Source organism: Scheffersomyces stipitis, chromosome 1, assembly GCF_000209165.1.
Source record: "Scheffersomyces stipitis CBS 6054 chromosome 1, whole genome shotgun sequence".
Lineage (NCBI taxonomy): Eukaryota > Fungi > Ascomycota > Pichiomycetes > Serinales > Debaryomycetaceae > Scheffersomyces > Scheffersomyces stipitis.
Genome location: NC_009068.1, coordinates 2,918,599 through 2,941,143, shown reverse-complemented (window position 1 = coordinate 2,941,143; position 22,545 = coordinate 2,918,599). Strand labels below are relative to the sequence as shown.

The following is a 22,545-nucleotide window of genomic DNA, read 5'->3' as shown; positions in this document are numbered from 1 at the left end:
GAGAAATGGCAATGTCTCTATTAGTCAGGGTCAGATAGAGGTGGCTAGTATGGGGAGATAGGCTTGGAGGTCGTTTTGTGATTGTGCTATTTGTTCAGTTTGTGTTTACTAAATTTACACTCGCTAATGATACTGAAGTTTTGAGGAGAGTTTGGTCTGCTCAAAACTGAGAATACTGAGACTGAATACCGAAACTGTAGTAATACCGAACACTGAGACAAATAAATAGTGGGACTAGATCTAACTTTTCAGAACCTACCGAAATGATACATGGACACGAGTATACTGATTCGTTCGAGTGCAATGGCAAGTTGGTCTTCTTAGTGGTTTGATGTTAGTTTCGAAATTCTTTGTTTCTTACGTTTCTTACGTTTCTTACGTTTCCTCTCGTCTACTGACTCTCGTTTTGTTCACATTCTTCACTATTAATTTTTAACAATTTTTACGTTATTCACTATTCATTCTTCTCTCTTCTGAAACATTTCGTGACAAATTTACTACATTGTTAATACATTGTTAATACATAGTGGTACCTGCCTATATTGTTGGGTCAGACAATTCACGATCTGTCAAACAATGGCCGTGCCAGCAATGATGCACGTCTGGTGCCGGTGCTGGTTGTTCTATAATTTGTGTAGCCGTTGCTGGGGGACTAGTCTCGCTATATTACATTTGCTGTCGCTAACTCACGGTACGCGTTTTAGCACAAATTACAGAGAATCAGGGCTCTAGCTACATGAAACTCCCAGGCCCACAAACAAAGATCGACCTTAATAGCTCTAAGAGGAAGTGCTTGTCTTGTTCGCAGTGGGTTGATTCCCTGTGTTACTTAAATCTGGTAGATTGTGTGTCTCTGTCTGTTCTTGTCTCTCCCTAAATTGCACCCATTTTCCTGCGAAAGCCAGCTTCAGCCACCAGAAGGTTCCGCTTCTCTCGCTATTCCAGAGGTCAATTATCATAGGTATATAGATTTTGTTACTCTTAACACCTGAATCTTCTGTAGCTACCCTTTATTGGTCATTGTAGCCTACAGATTATGTTAGCAATCTTTGCCCTTTATTCTTCTGTGCTCACTCAGAGCTCTAAGAAAATTCTAGTATTTCTTGGGCAGACTAAATCTCATTGTTCGGTACATTGTTCTGTTTGTTCTATACATGGGACAAGCGAAATCGACTGTGTCCAATGAGCCATGAACACCCAAAACCAGCCCTTATTTCCTGAACTATCCCTCTAAAAGTTGCTCCGTTTACAGTACGCTGGCGTTTCATGTGTTGCCTATTTTGTTCTCTTGATGACTTGCCCTAAGTCACTACAACGCCCTACTTTGTCTACTAAGAAACACCATATGCAAAAGCTAGCCTTGTATCCGCCTCGTTCCTACTGTGATGCTGGTTATTTACCGCACTGTAGAATACTACACAGCTAGACTAGTCTAACTGTTTGCACTACATGTCGATACCCGATATATAACTGTATATTAACTTGGTAGAAACTGTGGTACAATCTCAATCTCAAGCCGAACTGAATAGTAGGTCCTATTCTCGGTTTACTTACAATATCGCAATTGTACTATGCTCAACGATAATTATACTGTGTGATACTGTGTTCTACATTCCAACCGTTTTGGATAACCGTACCACTGCTCCTATTTGACATCAGCGTACTTAGACTAACTGTAACTTTACTATGGAGTCTCATACTCTAATGCGTGAAATTGTAGTGTTATGGATTGTACAAATACCATATTATGCTGTTGATATTATATTACTAAGAGTCTTCAATACTCTCCTTCAACATCTCTATGGTGTGCTCTAATGATTTATTCATCTTCTTCGTAAACTGTTTGGACTTGGAGTTTTTTCTCTCTAACCCAACAGCTTCTTCCACAGGGGAGTGCAACAGTTTGTTGGACCCCAACAGTCTGCTGGATCGCAACAGCTTATTATCTACATTACCTTGATCGTTAGTGTCGCCATTCGTTTGGTTTTGCTCTTCCTGAAATTTGTCTGAACTGTCGGCAAATCGTTCATTATCTGTGTCTTCTTCGTCAGTGCCATTTTGGCTGTTGTTACGACTTTTACTTGCTTTCTCCTGTAAGATCTCTCTAGGAGACACCAATGAAGCCAGACCGCGCTTTTCATCTCTTGGTTTGAACACGGCACTTCCATCATTTGTCTGTGGAGTAGAAGGGACCTCTGTTACCGTGGATCTTCTTGAATCCTTAGAGTGCAAAGATGGTGAAGAGGAAATCATATCTTTAAAAGTCTCATAATGGATTTCGTCTACGTTGATTTCGTCAATGTTAGCCGCATTGTCCCAGAAGCCCAATTTGCTCCAGAAAATCTTGTTTCTAATCAATGCTAACATGATGTAAATCTTGATCAACTTGGATTCCTCCTTTCTGCTTAAAGCTATCCTACGAGAAGAACTGTTCGTAAGAATGCCATCTTCAGATCCCAGAAGATTAGGGGAGCCGGTTCCAGAACTCGTTCTCTTGAACTGTGGAAAGTTGGAAGAAGATACAAGACCAAACTCTTCGAACGCATGGTTTTGTTTTAGATTGTAAATATTGGAGTGGATCAACCTCAACTTGGCAAACAAGTCACAAATGTTACGTAATTTGATCAAACAGTAGTTGCAAAGTGGGTACTGGGCAATTACATCATGAACATCAGAATCTTTAGCGTTACTGCCATGGACAGAAGTCTCTAATAACTTGATATAGTACAATCTGGAGTGCTCCAAGATATCGTCTCTACACTCTCCACAGAAGCCACAAGGATCTTTAATGGCTACAGGAGCTGCTGCAGCTGCTGCCGTGGAAGATCGTATACTTCTTTCACCGTCTTTCCCGCCTTTGTATGCCAATTTAAACACTTCATTAACACCTTTAACTGGTTGAATTACGGCTCTACCTTCTACAATGGAGTTCCACAACAGTTTCCCCTTCAGCCATCTGTTCATTAACGAGCTCGTGCTCGGCAATGGCGGTACCAGGATACTGTTTTCAATCTCCTCGGTCCATATTTTACGGAAAAAACGGGTATTCTTGAGGTTCGCAAAGTCAAACTGGAACAGAGGTCGAATTAGCAAATAAACAAATGCTTTGAAGTCGTGGTTGTAGTTGTTGAGGTCCAAGCGAATCAGACTCACAAGTGGCGAAAATACCGGGGCACGGAGTTGCTGCTGCTGATAAGTGGTATCGTTGCCTGAAACAGTAGTAGAATTGTCTCCTGATTCGTCTTCGGTAAGTGTACGGGAGTAGCTGTCAGAAGCACCGTTCTCCGACGCGCTGAAACTACCCTGTTCAACTCGTGGAGTCCCCAAACGGGAGTTAGAATTGTTATTGCCATTGCTGGTACTGTTCGCAAACAGCCTTTGTTGATTGTCAATACGGATAAACAAAATCTTCAAGTCCTTCAACTGCTCCTGAAGATCGTCAATAATCGTCTGCTTTTCTTCAAGCTCCTCTTGAAGCTTCTTGTTTTTGACTTTGTAGTTGTGAGTCTCTCTGGCTGCATTACTGACTCTGGTGTTGGCTTCGTCAAACAAAGATGCTGTCAAATCCTCTACTTCGTGCTCCAAACGGGTACGTTCAGTTTCAGCAAGTCTCATTTTGTCCTCGGTAGTCTGGAAGTCCTCTCTCAACTTTGTGTATCTAGGCACCAACTCCTTGTACTTAGCCGAATCCAGCTCATATCGGCGTTGCTCAAGCTTGGCCAGCTGAAGCTCTTTCCTCAAGTGAAGCACTGCTTCTTCTAGGTCCAGCTGTTTGGCGACAGCGGTTACCAATTTGGTCGAAAGCAGTGTAATCTCGGCCGTTAGCCTCTCGTCTAATGACTCGCTCGACATATCCTTAAACAAAGCGCAGTAGTATTAGTTGGATTGGAACGAAGTGAAAAAGGAAGAAAAACAATTCTCAGTCTACAATTTCAATATCAATTCAGACAACCAAGTCAAATAAATAATGAGTTGAATCGACAAATTCAAATAGATCAAATAAGTTAACTCAAATAGTAATAGCCAAGTATCAAATGGCAGTATCAAGCCTGATGGCTAGAAGAAGAATCTGTAACAGTTGCGTAAACAATAATAGTAAAAAAAAAGATCGCCTCAACACGAGCTCACCTGAATTGACATGCATATTCTCTTTAAACATAAGTGAACCTGGAGTGCTGCATATAGTCGCCTCATATGTGAGACGGGGCCAGTGGATTTGAAGAGGTTGGAACAGAGGCTGAAATGAGACAGACATTGGACACAGAATAGACGCAAAGCAGCTTGCGCTTGGGCTTGTGTTTGGTGTGGAGCAATTGTACTGGCAGGGAAAGTTCACCGACTTTTAAGTCATAAATAGTGGCTTTGAGAGACAGCGTACAGCTGATCCATCTTTGTCTTGTGATTCTATGTCAGGTGATTCTCATCATGTGCACAACTGACCAGAATAAACCTCTATCCACATGTAGACGTACAGTTAAATTGTATCCATATATAATACTTCTATATAAGTATCTTGATTACAGATATGGTTCAGATTTGAGATTTTGCAACTTCTCTGTCGTGCTACTGGTTGACCAAAATTTGGCCTCGTAGCAAAATCCTCTTTATCGTTTATCATCTCCACATTCACCTGCATGTCTGCTGAATATCTGCAGGCCGAGATAAGCCAACCACCAATCTCCACTGAACAGAAGGCATACAGCTGTAGTCACACGGGCTTCTAGAGAAAGTCAAGACCTGTATATCTGAGACCATCGCGTTAATAGAGGTATCAGATAGATTCTAAGAGATCAAGTGGTACATACTGAGTTCGAACTGGCGCAAGATTAGGAAATTCGTAGAGTGTATAAAGAGAGTTGTGGTCTAGAAATTGAATGATACAAGAATCGATTAATATTGAAACCACAGTCAGCAAGATACTGAAGCTCACATCCTGATCAAATAGAAATCCTGATCTTTATTAACTTTCACTTTGCATATTCAGGTATTCTCATTATCACATATATTCATATTTAATCCATAATACAAATCCACATACATGGCTCCTGCAAATCTCATCGAAAACAACCAGTTCCCGATCTCTCTGTTCAACTCTCCAATTGGTTATGCTAAGAATCCGCTTCTCTACGACCAGGACTCTACCAGATCTTCCATTTCCACGGCTGCCTCGTGGGAAGCAGTTACAAGACCTGTAGAAAAGTCGCCTGCTGCCAACAACTTCACTTTCGATAAGTTGCCATATGAAATACGACTCAAAGTAGCTAACGAACTCTCACAATTCGACTGCATCAAATTACTCAGAGTGAACAAAGCTCTCTATACTAGTACGGTACCGAGATTGTACCAATATATCGTAATAGACCAGGACTTCAATGTGTTCAACAATGAAAAGGAATACAGTTTCAGACATTTTGAGTCCCGCCAGGACCTTGGAGGCACGGCTCGTCAGCGAAAGGAGTTCTCTTGCACCTACATCAACAGTTCGTACAACTTCAAAAGATTCATCAAGGAGTATAACACTAAATTCAGCCGTGAGTATAAAGATAATCGAGAAGATGTAGAGTTTCCTCACATCAAGAAGTTCGAGTGCATCAACCTTCCGGACTCTCTCAACATATACGACTACGACTTAAACGCCCGCTTAATACAGCTCTTCCAGAACTTTGTTCATCTCAGACAATTAATCTGGATTAACGACAACTTCCGGTTGGAGTTCTTGTACAATATGCCCCGCAAAGAACTAGTCCATACCCTAATTCTCAATATCAAGTTCAGTAATTATCTCAACGAGCTTCCTGAGGACAACGAGTTGGACGACTGTAGCAGGTTGAACTTCCCGAACTTGGTCAATTTGCAAATCCAACCGTTTCAGAACTCTAGAAAATTGACAAAAATTATCGACAACTTGTTGGTGAACACAAACGATTCTGTTCGAGTCAGTACCAATATCAGGGCATTGGTTTTGTCGCGGTTTCACAAACATGCTGAAGCTAATAGTAACAACAATATCCTCTTGCCTAACAGTAGAGACCTCATATCGTTCAGAAACTTAGACAGCATAACCAATGGCGGAACGCATTCTACAATTCACTCCACCTTACACGATATGGAATTGCATTCACTAGCTGCTTTATTCAAGAATACAAAATTGCATCGTTTATGTAACCTTTCGGTATTGGCATTAGATAATATGTTGGTTAGTCCAAATGATGCCAAACTATTCATAGACTCAGTGAACTTGCCCAATTTGAAATCATTATTCTTGAAAGGAATGTCTGAATATCAAATTTTGGATCATAACGAAATCGATTCAGAAATGGGAAGACGGCAACTCTTGACCATGTTGCAACCCAGCTTTCTAGTACAAATCAGCTATCATCTTACAGGTCTAAAGAATTTATGTATTGATTACAGAGAGGCTATGGTGGACACAGTTCCTGATTTCCTCCAGAACTTGCCATATGCATGTTTAAAGTCTTTGGAATTGGTAATACGGTTGAACCACACGATACCATTGCCTACCGAGAGTGATGAGAGGAAATATTTCTCACGCTACGCTGATGCAATAGTTAATTTCAGTTGCAGTTTGACGAAGCTTTCCCTTCAGATTCGTTCGGAAGTTGATAACTATCAGGATAGTACCAACTTCAATGTACTAGCGGCAATCCCGAACAACACTGGGTTCTATGAGAAATTGTACAAGATGCAGAAATTAAAAGGGATACGATTAAATCCAGGCGATAATGCCAACGAGGTTTTGGAGTTGGTTCGTCATCTCAAGACTTTAAAAAAGGTAGATATATTTGGCAGCAGGGCCGGTGGTTGTCCCAATCTCGGTTTGGGTATGATACATCCCAACATCTACGATGAGTGGTACAAAGTCCAGCATGTAGCGTTGTTCTACTTGCAATCTAATCCCAACATCGACTACATCCGCATCAATTCGTTTATCTTTGAGTGCGATGGCACAACGTTGAAGATCAACCCCAGGTACGGGATAACCAGATGGTTTGACAGCCATGTGCGACCCACTTATTCGTTAGATTAGTGTGTATTATGAAGTAGGTATAAATCAGATAATCATCATAATCATTATTGACGTTAAAAACTAAAGTATTAGAAATTCTGCGGTGGCTTTTCTGTAGCTTAGTAGAAATATTCGCAACCCGTATAGCCATTTGTGCAAAATTTCGCAGCCTAAAGATAAGCCTTTCCAGCAAAGGTCGAATCCGAGGGATTTTCTATGTCTTTGGCGAAATGGTATGCCACACAAGTGGACTTGGTGTTGTAGTCTGACATGGTCTCCGATTGCGTGAATAAACTGTTGAAAAACTGGGGCTGGAATGTAATGGAAATGGCTATAGTTTTAGCTTCAGGCTGGATAATGGATATTGGACATTAGAGCTGGCTGAAACACAAAATGATGACACCGATACCCCTCAAAATAAATGTAGCTCCATGACTCCCAAACAGAATAGCTTTCAACTTAAGCTATCTCCGAAGAGGAGGGTAGATGAGTTAGACGTTAGAAAGGTTGCAACCAGGAGTTAAAGGTTTTCACGTGATCTAACAGCGAAGCTTTAACTCCTGCCTCCCCTCCTCTGTGGCTGAACATCAAACGCCAGAATAGTAACCAGTCGTACAGATTTTGAGAAGTTGTCTGCAGGTATAGTGACGGTGTAGAAAATGTCAAGAAACCTACAGCAGCATTTTCGGGCATTCGGATGAGGCAGATTTCGGACTAACTGATAACGTATTTTGTGAGCTAAAGCAAAGGGTCTAAGGAAGTAAGGAAAGAGGCGGATTCAACGAGTCTGTTGACGGTTATCGCCATTCTGTAACACACGAAGATATGACGCTACGCAATACAGAAATCTGTGGATGACTTTCAATTGCGTAGGCCAGTCTTCAGTTTTTCAATTTTTCAATTTTTCAATTTTCATTCCATTTTCCATCGTGAATCGACATTGTCTGCGACCGTGTCTGAAAATCAGCTGTTGACTCTATGGATGGACTATCCAGCTCGGTGTTCTGTGGTCCTGAGGCGTTCTTCCATACACGGTTTTGCTATTTTTGCGTGCCCCTCTCAGCCCATACGTCTCGAGAAGTCGCTATAGCCAATGAGATGGAAAAACTAAGAGACCGCCCCTCTTCTGCACTGTGTCAAGAAAAAGAAATTGTCTCATCTGGCCTGCACAGACGCCGAAAATTTGATTGTGTTGAATTTGCTACTAGATCGTCCTACTGGCTGGAACCAGCAAGGGCACCATAAATCGCTCATTTGCCGGCCATTGTCCATGAGCTGACTTTAGGGGTCTCCAGACTTCAAAGACGGGTTCCGCCGGATGGCAGCTACACATAGACTCCAATATCGCGCTGACTCACGTCTCGGGTCACCGGCTAGTCATCGTTCTAATCTGCGTACTGGCTCAGCTTCGCTGCCTGCACACAGCCCGCTTGCCCTATTCGGTGTATTTAACGGGTGGTTTGTATGTCCATCAGTCCGAGAAATCTCGCAATTAAGGCTTTACCTTTTGAATGGGTGCCAAAAAAAACTCTGAGTCAATGTTTTCTTTTTTTGATCTATTTTTCAGTTGCGTTAATTCCATTCTTCCGTTTGTCGGGCTGCAAGAATGATATAAATATCGTGGTTTGTCCTTTGCCTGAATTAAAGAATTTGTTTCGAAACCATTAAACAGTTTCTCAATTGTCTAAGTCTCACATACATATATATTCACAATGATCTCCCAACCACAACACCCAGTCGTCAAGATGACCGCCCAAGAAAAGGAAGCTCAAATCATGAAGGAAATCAGAGCCAACAACGTCAAGTACGAATCCAAGTTCGAAGGCTCCTTCTTGGGCCAGGTCTTCGGCTTCGCTGTCAAGTCTGGTAACTAGACTTTTTAGTTGCAAAATCTGCTGCACCTCGCGCACTGCTATAATTCAAACGTCACATAATGGTTCTTTTTCACTTCGTTTACTTTGGTTATTTAATAGACTTGTTTAGCCTTCTTTGCTAATATACTTCACACTAATACGTTTTGAAAACGCCTATCGTAGATTCAGTAGCCTAACGAAGCCTTCTGGTTTCAGATGCACTACCTGCGTTCTTGTAACGGCTGGTCCAACCTGTATGTACGAAAATCCGGTTTTCCTCTCCTTTTCACCGTGCTCCAGTAGCTTAACATGGACACATATAATGTAGTTTTCTCGTAGACCAAGTTTAGATAAATTCAGACGACATTCTGCTGACGCTCAGACGAAATTGAGACCAAGTGTAGGTGGTTCTTGATAAGCCCGCGCAAAAGCTTCAGTATAAATCAATAAACTGTAAATATTTTGTATGCTCAACGCACCAGTAATCCAGTACGAAATTTCGCAGCCGTCGCTACACTTACAATTTCCACTTCTACATTCTTATTGAAGTATACTTCTAATTAGGTTTATTAATCATATTCTATTAAGTATTAATCATGATCTATTAAATATTACTTATATGCTATTATTTATTTGCCATCACCAGCGTACTTAGATCTGGCTCTCAACTTTGGACCGTTCAAATAGAACAAAACTGGAATTAAGATCATCAACGCAGTGATACAACCCAAGATAGTAGAGCCCCAAGCAACTGGAAACTTCTTGGTTTCCAAGTTAGTGAACAAAGCATGTCCGAACAATGGGAAACAACCGGCAATCACTGAACGGAAAAGAGTGTTTCCAGCAAAGACAGAAGCCAAGAATCTCGAGAAAGAGTTACTCAAGTAGTTGAATAACGTTTGGAAAATTAAGAAGGCACCGGCAGCGAAGATAGCACCACCGATAATTGGACCAATCCAGTGAATGTCGGCAGACGATGTCCATCCGAAGATAAAGACACCGACTGGCATGCACACACCTCCAGCAATGGCCATAGGGATAAACACTTCTGGTGCAACGTCTTCGTCGTTGAGAATTTTCTTCGTAAAGATTTTTCTGACGATTGGAATGTAGATGGCACAGGCAATCCAAATACCAATCATGATACTGACGTATGAAACACCCAATTCGACCAAGGTGAAGTGCTTGGTTTGGAAAAATACAATTGGATAAGCTTCGAACCAAAGGTACAAGATGGAATACACCAATGCAATGTAGATATTGATCAACAAGACAACTGGTTCAAGGATAGAAATTTCGATTGGTCTCCACAAAGTGTCCAAAGCCAACTCAGAGAAGGACAACTTACTGTTCTCAATTTCACCTTCACTTGTTATGTTTTCGTTCCCAGTGAGAGCTCTTAATCTTTTAGCCTTTCTATAAAGTAAAGTCTTTCCGTAGGTTTCTGGTAAGAAGAAACTCAAGACTAAGAACGATGAACCCGAAATGATGGCCATGAACCAGAAAGTCCATCTCCATCCACCCTTAACAGTCAAGACGGAACCAATCAATGGACCAAGAGAAGGACCACAGACAGCTCCAAGAGACCAAGAAGCAAGGCCCACAGGAACATATGGCTTTCTAATGACATCACAAACGGAAGCACCACCAGTTGCTAAACATGGCGAAGCAAACAATCCACTCAAAAATCTCAATACACACAATGAAGCAATGTCTCTGGATAATGCCGTAGGAATTTGCAAGATGAAAAAAATGAACAAAGTTATGATGTAGATGTAGGTTCTTCCAAAAATAGCGTTTTCCGAAAGTGGTGAGAAGACCATGGGACCCAAACCGTAACCGATAACAAACAAGGCTAAAGGCAAGGTCGCTATTGTCTGACTAATGTTGAACTCTTCCATGATTTGATCGACACCAGGAGTGTAAATGGCAGAACCCATATACACTGAAGTAGTCAAAAAAACGATTTCACCAATGAAGAAGATCTTTTGTGCTAATGGCCAATTGAAAGGATTTTCTGGATCATCTTCACCGTCCCAATCAACAACAATTTTTGAGCTATTTACTCCCAAGGTTTCACTCGTACTTGAGGATTCGGATAGGGACTCAGCGTCACCTTCAGGTACTATATCCACCAGTTCCTTATCAAACATTTGCGCTTTGTATTCTTCTGTATATTTTTCAGGTATCACGTAGTCTGGTTGCTCTTCTGGATGAGTCCACACCTTGTGGCCCGACAAGTGGTAGGCAAGTCTGCCCCAAAAACTGTCTCTAACAAATCTGTAATGCATAGTTAAAGGTGTATGTCTAAAATGTATTGGATGCAAAAAATGGAGTCTATAAATAATCTGATGAATTCAAAATAAAGCTGAGCTGAAGATTGGAGCCAATCGGATCCTTATATACCCAGGACTGAATTTTGCAATAGCGTTTACTAAGATTACTAACAAAAGATGTCTATTTTTCGCAATAATCAGATTGAAGAAAAAAAAATTCTAGATATTTCTTTTTGATGAGTAACCTTTGTCCGGTATTACCGCATTGGGAGTTACCGAACACGATCCGCATTTCAGACGCAAAAATGCTGCGGAAAAGGGCCCAAAGGGGGACAAGGATGGTAGCAGCCGTATTTCAGGTTATTCCCGAGATTGTAAGGGATCAATGTCGTTCCACCGAAGGGGATCAGAGTTGTTCCACCGAAGGAGGCATTGTCAAATTGTTACCACTACCAGCATGTTGTCTCTTGCTGTCTTTTGAAGGAATAAAATGGCGAATGAGTCAAAGCTGGTGCTTTATGACGAAAATCCCAAATCTGCTCGCTGGAATGGAGAAAATGGATTTAGATTCGGAGCAACTCTAAAGAGCACAATATTTCATGGACTTTAGTCGAATTAGGAAAAACTCCGTATAATTTGCTCACAATCACTATCCCCCTCTATGTGAAACGAGCCACAAGGCCCCCCTTGTAGGGTTGTCATCTATTCGCGGTGTACGAGAGAAACCGCAGCCTCTCGCAAAAAGGTGAAAAAATTAGTAAGCCGCGCCCAAAGAGGGAAGAGATACGATTTGAGCTTACGAAATTTTGCAATCGGTGAATCACAAATTGTTAAACACGGTTGAACTTCAGCAGACAAAGATTTATTGGAGTTAATCGGGCGATAACAACATTCGCCCGTATTCGATTGCAAAAACGATTCGAGAGAATTACCGCAGCTTTTAAGTGATTTGAAATACAAATTAGGACTTATAGGGCGATTGAGTCGTGGTGTATTGCAAAATATTGCATAGCCCCCTAGTCAAATGCACTTGTGTTTTGCAATTGTTACAATGGTGGACTTTGCCTTTGAATGCAATCTTGTGAATGTTACTCAAATTTTTCATCTTGTCTTCATTACATTCGACTATAAACGATAAATGAATAAATAAATATATGTAATCTCAGGCAATCGTACCCAGCACAAGCTTCCAGAACTTTGTGCTGAACCTACAATTTTTCACCTGGCAAGGCTCTGCCGATGGTGGTGACGTCGTCGTAGATCAAAGTCGTAAGGAAATCAGAGTACCTGTCAGCAGAAGCTTCTGGGGCAAAGTAGGCCAAAGCTGGCTTGAACTTGTTGCCTGGCTTGGCAGCCTGGGCCAACTTGGTGTATTCTTCCTTCAACAACTTTTGCACATAAGGCTTGGTGACGGTGACTCCGGTGTCTGTAGTAGCACCGTGGGTAACCCATTGCCAAATTTGAGTTCTAGACACTTCTGCAGTGGCAGCATCTTCCATCAAGTAGTTGATAGGAACACAGCCGACGTTTCTTAACCAGGCTTCAATGTACGAGAGACCAATGATGATGTTGGCTCTGATACCCTGTTCGGTGATCTTGGCACCTGGAACAAATGGCGACAACAAGTCTCTTGCAGTAACAGGCTTGTATGGAGTCTTTGGTGGAACATTGATCTGGTTAGGACCCTTCATGTGCTCGTTGAAGACCTTCAACACGACAGGAACCAAGGCTGGGTGAGCAACCCAACAGGAGTCGCAACCAGTGGTCACTTCTCTCAACTTGTCTCTGGCAACGTTTTCCAAAGCCAATCTGTTTCTTTCTGGATCGTCCTTGATTGGAATCTGCGCAGCCATACCACCTAAGGCATGTACTTGTCTCTTATGACATGTGTGCACCAACAACTTTACGTAAGATGACATAAATGGAGCAGCCATAGTCACTTGGGATCTGTCTGGCAAGATGAATTCAGGGTGGTTTCTCAATGACTTGATGTATGAGAAGATGTAGTCCCATCTACCACAGTTCAAGCCGGCAATGTGCTGTCTTAATTGGTAGATGATTTCGTCCATCTGGAAGGCAGCTGGCAAAGTCTCAATCAAAACGGAGGCTCTGATGGTACCTCTTGGAATACCAATGTAGTCCTGGGAGTAGTTGAAGATGTCATTCCACAACTTGGCTTCCAAGTGGTGTTCCATCTTTGGCAAGTAGAAGTATGGTCCAAAGCCCTGCTTCAAGGATTCAACAGCGTTGTTGTAGAAGTAGATGGCAAAGTCAAAAATACCACCCGAAACTGGCTCGCCGTCCACAGTGACATGCTTTTCTTCCAAGTGCCAGCCTCTGGGTCTGACAATCAAGGTTGGGATGTGTCTCTTGGGGTCAAGGTTCAAGGCGTACTTCTTGCCGTTGGTTTCAAAAGTCAAGTTTCTTCTGACACCGTCGTACAAGTTAACCTGACCTTCGACCAAGTTGTTCCAAGCTGGAGTCAACGAGTCTTCGAAATCTGCCATGTAAGTAGCAACGTTGGAGTTCAAGGCATTGATCACCATCTTTCTGTCAGTAGGACCGGTGATTTCAACTCTTCTGTCCTGCAAGCCCTTGGCCAATGGAGGTCCGGTCCAGGTGGCATCATCTCTGATGTAGGCAGTTTCTGGCAAAAAGTCAGGCAACTTACCGGAGTCTCTCAACCTCTGGGCTTCCTTTCTGTTGGCTAACAATTCCTTTCTACGGGCATTGAACGAACGGTGCAAAGTAGCAACGAAAGCCAAAGCTTCAACATTGAAGATGTGTTTGGCTCCTTCAGGGAGGGGACCCAAAATCTTGAGGCCCTTGACTTTGTCGACGGTTTGTGGGAATGGAGAAGACATGGTGGGAAATGAAATATCTAGGCTCAAGTGATTCGCTGGAGTTATCTGACAATAGTGCTGATAACGAGAAACCAAATATGAACTCTATACTGATTCAGAAAGAGAAGAGAAAGTAAAAGAAAATTCATGGACCAACAAAGATTGCTTGCAGGGATTCCCCGGCTATTTATATTGCTCTTTCACATTCCAGTAGATATCTGGCACCTTTTCCCAGAGTTACCCCAGATTCTCTGATAGCAGGCGAAAAGAAACGTCCTCGTTCCAGCGGAACATACGCGGGCCCGAGTCACCGTCTCAGCAGGACATGTGATGCAACCGCTGGGGACGGGCCACCGGGGTCGGTTCCGGCAGACGGCGGGCGAGCGCAACCAATCATCGTAGGCGCTGACGATATCTGTATCACGTGATCATTGATATCTGCAGGGCTACCCCGGCTCTTCGGAAGCAGCGAAACCGAGGCCAAACTCTTTCTGGTGGGAGCTGTGAAAGTCCGACGTTGACGGAGTCAGAGTCCCCAGGATTTTTCAGTAGAGACACGACTTATGGGAGTTTCCTTGAATCATCCCATTCTTTTAGAAGCGGAGCCAAGGGGTTTGGTGCTGTGTTGGAAGGATGGGCTAGACGAAAGTGGCAGTGTAGCATGGATAGTTAGCGGGCGTCTAACTTTAATTGTCCAAATTGCCAGTGTCGTTTACCAGCGTCCAATTCATGGAAGTGACGTAAGACAGAAGTGTGCGAGAACTGCCATTGATACGGGTGAAAATATATGAGGATGATTCACTCCTGGTGGGCGAGCGGCTGTGTGTATTGACATCAATTTGACACGGACCAATGACGTTTGAGAATTGCTCCAATTATTTTGGTCGGGGGTTGTGGGATCCGATGGCTCGGGCCATGACTCCTGGTGACTAAAGAATCATAAGATGAAGTCCGAGCTGTGTGCACTCCGGAGACTTTCCATGGGTATAGCGACGTATTTGTTGGAGACGCAGGACCTCCGAGAAAGCAAGTCCGAGCTCGAGAATGCTCCGATGGGGAAGAAGAGGTTGCAGAGTTTTGTATAGTTATCAGTAATAGAAAACAGGAATAGTTTCGTATGTAATTCTGTAGGAACTTTGGTAGATAAATCTAGTAGATAACTTTCAGATCGGCTAGAACATCCTGCATGTTGTGCAGATCGATTGGAGATTTGACCAGAGCTTTGGACTCTCTATTCTTTTTCAGACTTCACAATTTGTCCAGATTCAGATTATCTGAGACTATATAGACATTATCTAAGTAAGGAGATCTTGGGCCCGACTTCCAATTATCACCGCCTTTTGCCGGGCCTCTTTGAACTCTCTTACACTCTTCTTACACGCTCTTTACTCTACAATGCTTTCCGTGCTGCGATGAATTACTTCTATAAAATATACGAATCTTCGTAGATGATGTCATAGACACTTTTCAAGCTGTTCAAGTACATTCGCAGACACACCTATGGCTTGGCCCACTTGGTACCAGAAGCAAGTGGAGCAAGCAAACCCTTCTGTTGAGGAATGTACTCGACTCTTCTGTAGGAGTTGATATTCTTTCTCAACACAAATTGGTAGCAAGTAGCGGTACCGTTTCTGGAAGCAATGGTAGAAGAAGCTAAGAAGTATTCCCAGATTCTGAACCATCTGATTCCGTACTTGTTGACGACCTTGTCTCTGTTGCCCAACCAGTTTCTGTACCATCTCCAGAGAGTACCAGAGTAGTGGACACCAATGTTGTCAACAGAAACGATTTCAAAACCGACAGTTTCCAAACAAGAAGCGACAAAACTCAAAGGAGTCGAGGCATCAGCACCAGGGAAAATGTACTTGTTCATAAATAAACCCCAGATCAAGTCTTCGTACTGCCAGTTCTTTCTCAAACCGGCATATTGCAAGTAGAACAAACCGTCGTCTTCCAAGGCTTCGTGCACCTGCTCCAAGAAAGCAGTGAATCTTCTGATACCAACATGTTCGGCCATTTCCAAACATGTGATCTTGTCGTACAAACCATTGGCCTTGTTGGACTTGGGGGTGTCTCTGTAGTCTACACACACAATTCTCGACTGGTCAGATTCTACACCGTACTTGCTCAATAATTGCGTACCCCACTTGGTTTGGTTCTTACCAAGAGTGATACCAGTAACATTGGCACCGTATTGCGACGAGGCATAGGTAGCCCAGGTACCCCAGCCACAGCCCAAATCAAGAACATGTTCACCTTCCTTAAGAGCGATCTTGTCGGCTACAATCTTCAACTTGTTGTCCTGCAATTGTTCCAAGGTTTCTTCGGTTTCAATGTCGCTGATAACACCAGAAGTGTAGATCATTCTTGGACCCAAGAACCAGGTGTAGAAATCATCACCTCTGTCGTAGTGCTCTCTAACCTGTTCCTCGTCCTGTGACTTGGAGTGCATGATGACTTCAGGAATCATACCTAACAAGAAGAATCTGAACAACGACAAAGTGAAACGGAAGTTAGCCCAGTCATGCTTGTACTCCAAGACGTCCAAGCAGTCACCTTTGAAGGAGACCTTGCCCTCAAAGTAAAGTTCTTGGAACGTTTCGATAGGGATCTTGGTACCCTTTCCACCGTTGGAGGTTTGGTACTTGGCTTTCAATTCCTCGGTGTGGTACTCCAAGTAGTACGAAACAGGACGGTTAGGGTACTTGGCCTTTTCGTTGATTCTTGGGGAGAATGAAGACAAAATGGTCCAGTAGGCCATCATGATTGGTAGCGCTGATACCAACGTGAAGAATAACCAAGTTTTGAAGCCGCCGCCCAATCTGGACGAGACGTAGTATGGAAGCAAGGTGACGAAGCCCAACATGGCCCAATTGGAGAAGTGCTTGGAGCCTGGACCGTCTGCTGGCAAGGGAGGGTTATTGATAGCAGGCGAAGCCGAGGTCAAAACACCCGATTCGGCCGTAGCTGGCTTGGTTGGAGCAGCTGCTGGAGTCTTGATGAATTCCACGTTGTCCAACATTTTCTAGGAGAGAGTTGCAGGAATTGGAACAGCGTAAACTGAAACTACAAGATACTTGAAAGGAAAAGGTTTCAATTGGAAAAAGTGTGAAAATACCACGAAAAATCACCAGACTGAAAACTAGCGATTATTCTCGACATTTGAGAAAAATAGGCAGTGTGCAGGAAATACAGATTCTTTGCGAGAGAGGTGTGGTGTACTTTTCTGTGCTGGAGGTTTCACGAGAGCTGCAATTTGAGATTGAATTCGGGGCAATGCTGGGAGTTGGGGACAATTGCGGACGGACCATTTTCAAAAGTAGATGAAATTTGTTGTACGAGTTGGGAGGGCCAATGTATTCACTTAAAAGTTGGAAACACGGACTGGGTGTAAATATTACTGGTATCTTTCTGCCTGAGTTCGTGGTGCTACAAGTTTACTGCGGTTCTCGCGGCGAGATAATTTTACGCAATTTTTCACTCGGTACCAGAGCATTGTTGGTTTCAGACAATCGACTAGTTTTGCACCATCTGAGTTATTGTGAGGTTTAGACGGTACAAAGATGCCACGAGATCAACGTCGCCCGCTTGGGCGGCCGCACACGCGTAATGGAGCTTACCGTAGCAACCAATTCCAGATGTTGCTGGAGCCGCACGGCGGTACCACATGCGGCCATGCTGCCTGAAGATATTCCAAGTTGGTAGCTTAGAACTAAAGATCTAAGATTTGACGACTCTGGGTATTTGAAGATCTCAAACTGGCGACATTGAGGATATACTATCTTTGCATCTGTCTCCGTCAGCTCTCAGCTTACGACCCATTGTCAGTAGCCAATCTTGTCTTCGAGTATCACGTGAAACCATCAAGTGCCGGTTGGGCTGAGTATTGAAGATTAGAAGACCTGAGCCTTTCTCTACTCAACGTACTTGTAATGTCTTCATTTTGTCTACTATGTCTATTAAGTATAAACTGCAGTTTTGAGAGTCTAAGAGACAGGTCTATAATTGAGCTTTGAGAAGGATATACCAGGTCAGAGAGACTGAAATAGAGAATAAAATGTACTCCAAGCCTATGATACGTCATCTTAACAATCGTGACGAGCGACTTGTTTGTTGGAAAGGCAGAACTCCGCATCCAAATTGAGCTGGCTTTATTTACGTACTTGTTCCTCAAGAAACTGTACATCGGTTCTTATCTTTCGCTGTCTTTTGCACCCATTTCTGTTGCATTATGCGGAATGCTTGCGATGGTCTGTACCTGCACCAGCACGTGACCGAACACTATTTTTCATCATCACCGAAGATAAACATGAGGCCAGAGTTTCTCCACATATCTGGATCAGGCAACTCCGACGAATCATAGATCGACTCTGGGAGTGTTATTGTAGTTTGGGCTATTGTTGATTGCTATTGGCTGTATTTGGAGAGACAGGCTCCGTTTATGCGAGAAATATTTTTAATTCTGGTAAGAAAAGACAAAAGACTAAAGCTAGAGAGCTTTCTGACTTTACACCAATAAAAACAGCATATTCTCACAGTTTCGCAATGGCCAAGAACGACTTGGTGTTGATCGACTCAGATCCTGAAGAGGGTCCGAATCAACCGACTCCGGCGCTCAAGAAACACAAACCAGCACTTTCTGTGACTCCGTTCAGGGCAGAGTCTGGCTCCAGTTCCAGTCCCAGTCCATCTGGGGAAGAAGTTGGCTCAGGTAGAAAGTCTACTGTTAAGATTCATCCTCGATACATGAACGATGACGATGACGAGATTGAAGCTCTTTCTGTGCCGTCGTCCTTAGCACCGTTCAACCCGCACAATCACGAGTCTGGAAGGAAAGATTCAGATTCACATAATTCAGATTCAGATTCAGATTCAAATTCAGATACAGATTCAAATTCAGACTCCGCAGACTTGATACAGAAACTTAATCAAAGTAGTAATCATATGGAGAGTGATGGTAGTTCCAATAGTTCTGATGAAGAGATAGAGCCAGTTTCCTTTGGCGAGGTAGATGAAATCGAGCCACTGGTAATTGTTGAAACGAGAAGGTACCTCAAGCAAAACGGAAACATGAAGTTCCTTGAAAAGTACTTGCCCACAGCAGCTTCTAGCGAAGATATAGTAAGATTAATTCTTCAGTTAGGATTCATTCCTCGTGATATGCCTGCTCCCAATAACGCTAATATCATGGATCTTATTCGTGTTCTTAACCATGCAATGATAAAGGTAAAGTCTATAAGAGAAAGACTCGATAATGTACGAACCATCGATGATGTTTTAGACCAGATCCAAGGGGCCAGTAAGATCTTGGTAATCACAGGGGCAGGTATATCCACGAGTTTGGGGATTCCAGATTTCAGATCCTCCAAGGGGTTCTACTCTATGGTGCAACACTTGGGACTAAGTGATCCTCAGGAAGTGTTTGATCTAGAAATCTTCCATGCGGACCCTAGTCTCTTCTACTCTATAGCGTATATGATTCTTCCCCCAGAAGAGATCTTCAGCCCGTTACATTCCTTCATCAAAGTGCTTCAATCCAAGGGTAAATTGCTACGAAACTATACCCAGAATATTGACAATTTGGAGAGTTATGCTGGCATCAAACCAGACAAACTCATCCAATGCCATGGCTCCTTTGCTAGTGCTACCTGCGTAACCTGTAAATATCAAGTCAAGGGAGAAACAATATTTCCCCAGATTCGGGCAAAGGAGATTCCTTACTGTCCAAAGTGTATCAAAGCTAGAAAGGCTCTCTTGAAAAAAGACGACGACGCTTACATACCTGAGAGTTTTGGCGTATTTAAGCCAGATATTACTTTCTTTGGGGAGCCTTTGCCAAAAGCCTTTCACGACTCTATAGGCTACGATCTAGGAGAGTGCGACTTGCTTATCAGTGTGGGAACGTCATTGAAAGTTGCACCTGTAGCAGACATTGTAGATAAAGTGCCTGAGAATGTACCCCAAATTCTCATCAACAAGGACCCAATAGACCACTGTAACTTTGATGTTAGCTTACTAGGTTATTGTGACGATGTCGCCAGCTTTCTTGCGAATAGATTGGGCGAAGACTGGAACCTTCCTCACAAGGACTACGACAGTATAAGAGGAGAAGACCCTTATGGGTCCAATTTGGAAATTGACCAAGTTGATCCAGAATTCAGGGAGTATCAGATATACAACAAGACTAATGAAACCCAAATCCCGGACGAGATAGAGGAAAAGCTAGAGCAAGAGCTTCAAGAAGAAGGTATTATAAAGGAACATGAAACTGTGGGTGAGAGTGATAACGAGATTGAGGAGCCCGGAAAGGAGATTGGCGAGACTGAGATTCAAATTGAAAAGGTGACCACCATTGAAATTCAACATGAGACTAATATACAAAATAAAAATGAAATCACTGAAGATGAGTCTGAAAAGATTGACATCCCGATTTTTTCACAAACAAATCTGAATCAGACAACGGAACCGATTAATGACACATCCGCAACAAATAACTAGTTATTTTACCTAAGGATATCACCTTACTGTGGGTTCTTTTCATACATAGTCATAGAGAAATTGAAGACAAGTTGCAAATTATGAATATATGCAGGAGATGTGCCATAGTTAACCAAAATTTTTCAGGTATTGAAAAGCTGTAGTTACTCTGTATTCTTCTTATATCCTGTCAGTACAGAGATAGAACCAGTAGGATTGTCAGAATGTATAGATACATATGGAGACATCCGAGATTCGGGAAACTGACACGACTAGTGGTGTTTGGCAATGGCAGCGTGGGAAAAATGTCATCACCACCATCTCAAATAAGATTCTACAGTGATTCCACAAAGGGAACGGCTGCTACAGAAGAAAAGAGAAAGGATGAGCCTGGAAATGTTAACTTGTCAAATGAAAGTGAAAAGGTGCTTTCATCGAGTAAATCTTCGAAAAGTGACGATATTGAGCTCATCAAGTCTTTTGTCGAAGAACAGTATGGAGATGAACGAACCAAGAAAGATCAGGAGCCATTTCAGGACTTGATCAAGTCCCTAGATATACTTGAAGATTTTGAACTCCAGAAACCTAAAAGCGATGATTTTGAAAAGAGTTTGTTCAAGCAATTTCCTTCGAAGAATAGAAACAATAAATATCAGATCAGAAATAAAGACTCAGATAGTTTTACAGGAGACAGTAACTATGAAGATATGGAGAGATGGCTAGAGTCGTTGGATTTTGAAGATGATATTACACATTCTCTGTCAAGAAAAGTTGACAACACTGGTACTGCCACTGAGCTTGGGTTTGTAGATTCCAAATCTATTCTTTCGTTGTTGAAAGATGAGCATGGTTATGAAGAAGATAGAAATGTAGACCCTGGGAAGAAGGCCAGGTCTGATGAGTTCTTCAAAGGAATCTTCAAGAGTGCATTTACTACTTCTGTTCCTTCTGGACGAAGCCAGTTTGAGAAGTTGATAGGATTTGAAGATATGGGAGAAAAGGGCCCTAGGTACATTTACAAAGGAAGAGATTCTCGAGGTAGTAGTCGGATGGGAGAGTATTCATATACCGATAGAATCAATGCTGTTTTGCGTAAGGAGTTTTTCGAAAAGGTGGCGGATTCGTTTGGCCCAACCAGACAGTATATTGAGAAAATGCAAACACCTGTTGAGGTTATGAATTTCTATCGTTCAATTATTGAGAGATGGATTTCGATTAGAGAAAGCAATACGGAAGAACAGGCTAAAATTTTCGAGCTTTTGTCTTCTTTGAAGGAGAACAAAACATTATCTCTAATTCATGAGGAGTATATTGAAAGTCTTGCCGAACAGACTCTCGTTAATGAGAAAGAGCCTCCTCTCAACATCTTCACTCTTCCTGTGATTTTCAACACTGTCCTCAAGACTCTAGCTTTCAAGCACCACGACGGTCAATTGGCACTCAGCTTGTACAACATGCTCAAGAGTGATATCAGTCTCTATACTGTGATTTGTAACCAGAAAACATACAACGAAATCTTGAAGATTCTTGCTGTTTACTTTGGCAAGTCTGATCTTTACAGCATCGAGATGGCATTCATGGAGATGAAGAATAACGGCTTCTCTGGTGATTCTGAGACATTCAATATCCTTAGTTTAATTCTCAGTGACTACCATAAGCTCAGCCAGGAGTTCTCCACAAAGAAGAGAACCACCTTGTCTTCCAAGGAAGACGAAATGAGAGCTGATAATTTGTACCGTGGGCTCAAGTTCTTGCAAAACAGCTTGCGGATCGAGCCGTAATGTAAATAGTGTAATGCATATGTATATATCAATGAAATAGAACTAATATAGAAAATCAGAAATGAACAACCAAATGCTAGAACAATATTTGTAGGAATAGTATACTCATTTTAATGGGTGCAAAAGTGAGAGAAGCAGCAAAGCGTTCAGGTCCTTACAATGAGCGCTATTTTTTCAAAATTGGAGAGAGAGGCGAATTCTAACAGCATTTATTCTGTTATCATTGCAATCGACACCTACCCATTTCTTCGGGCTGTTATCCACACTTCAGCTGGTTATCTTCTGTTA

General features: G+C 42.5%; 7 protein-coding genes across 7 annotated transcripts; 3 read left to right on the top strand and 4 right to left on the bottom strand. All coding sequences in view use genetic code 12, as the record gives it.

Moving 5' to 3' along the window:
- Positions 1-1,767: 1,767 nt before the first annotated feature.
- Positions 1,768-3,852, bottom strand: PICST_53851 (predicted protein; the record flags this gene model as incomplete). Its single annotated transcript, XM_001386858.1, is given in 5 exon segments — positions 1,768-1,877; positions 1,956-2,411; positions 2,430-2,801; positions 2,835-3,189; positions 3,217-3,852. The coding sequence occupies 5 exon segments, from the start codon at positions 3,850-3,852 to the stop codon at positions 1,768-1,770; spliced, it is 1,929 nt and encodes a 642-aa protein (XP_001386895.2).
- Positions 3,853-5,038: 1,186 nt separating this feature from the next.
- On the top strand, positions 5,039-7,048 carry PICST_29092 (predicted protein; the record flags this gene model as incomplete). The annotated part of the gene is made up of 1 exon (XM_001387092.1): positions 5,039-7,048. The coding sequence occupies one exon, from the start codon at positions 5,039-5,041 to the stop codon at positions 7,046-7,048; it is 2,010 nt and encodes a 669-aa protein (XP_001387129.2).
- A 2,461-nt stretch (positions 7,049-9,509) lies between these two features.
- MDR17 (multidrug resistance protein 7) lies at positions 9,510-11,171 on the bottom strand (the record flags this gene model as incomplete). The annotated part of the gene is made up of 2 exons (XM_001386857.1): positions 9,510-10,965; positions 10,987-11,171. 2 exons carry the CDS (start codon positions 11,169-11,171, stop codon positions 9,510-9,512), a joined length of 1,641 nt encoding a protein of 546 aa, XP_001386894.2.
- A 1,193-nt stretch (positions 11,172-12,364) lies between these two features.
- MLS1.1 (Malate synthase, glyoxysomal (MASY)) lies at positions 12,365-14,020 on the bottom strand (the record flags this gene model as incomplete). Its single annotated transcript, XM_001386856.1, has 1 exon — positions 12,365-14,020. One exon carries the CDS (start codon positions 14,018-14,020, stop codon positions 12,365-12,367), a length of 1,656 nt encoding a protein of 551 aa, XP_001386893.1.
- A 1,381-nt stretch (positions 14,021-15,401) lies between these two features.
- PICST_81203 (cyclopropane-fatty-acyl-phospholipid synthase) lies at positions 15,402-17,021 on the bottom strand (the record flags this gene model as incomplete). Its single annotated transcript, XM_001386855.1, has 1 exon — positions 15,402-17,021. The coding sequence occupies one exon, from the start codon at positions 17,019-17,021 to the stop codon at positions 15,498-15,500; it is 1,524 nt and encodes a 507-aa protein (XP_001386892.1). The 3' UTR covers positions 15,402-15,497.
- Positions 17,022-18,838: 1,817 nt separating this feature from the next.
- SIR2 (NAD-dependent histone deacetylase) lies at positions 18,839-20,191 on the top strand (the record flags this gene model as incomplete). The annotated part of the gene is made up of 2 exons (XM_001387091.1): positions 18,839-18,932; positions 19,011-20,191. Coding segments are annotated over 2 exons (1,275 nt in total), but the record flags the coding sequence as incomplete, so codon positions are not given.
- Positions 20,192-20,781: 590 nt separating this feature from the next.
- On the top strand, positions 20,782-22,257 carry PICST_29087 (predicted protein; the record flags this gene model as incomplete). Its single annotated transcript, XM_001387090.1, has 1 exon — positions 20,782-22,257. One exon carries the CDS (start codon positions 20,782-20,784, stop codon positions 22,255-22,257), a length of 1,476 nt encoding a protein of 491 aa, XP_001387127.2.
- Between the last annotated feature and the right edge of the window lie 288 nt (positions 22,258-22,545).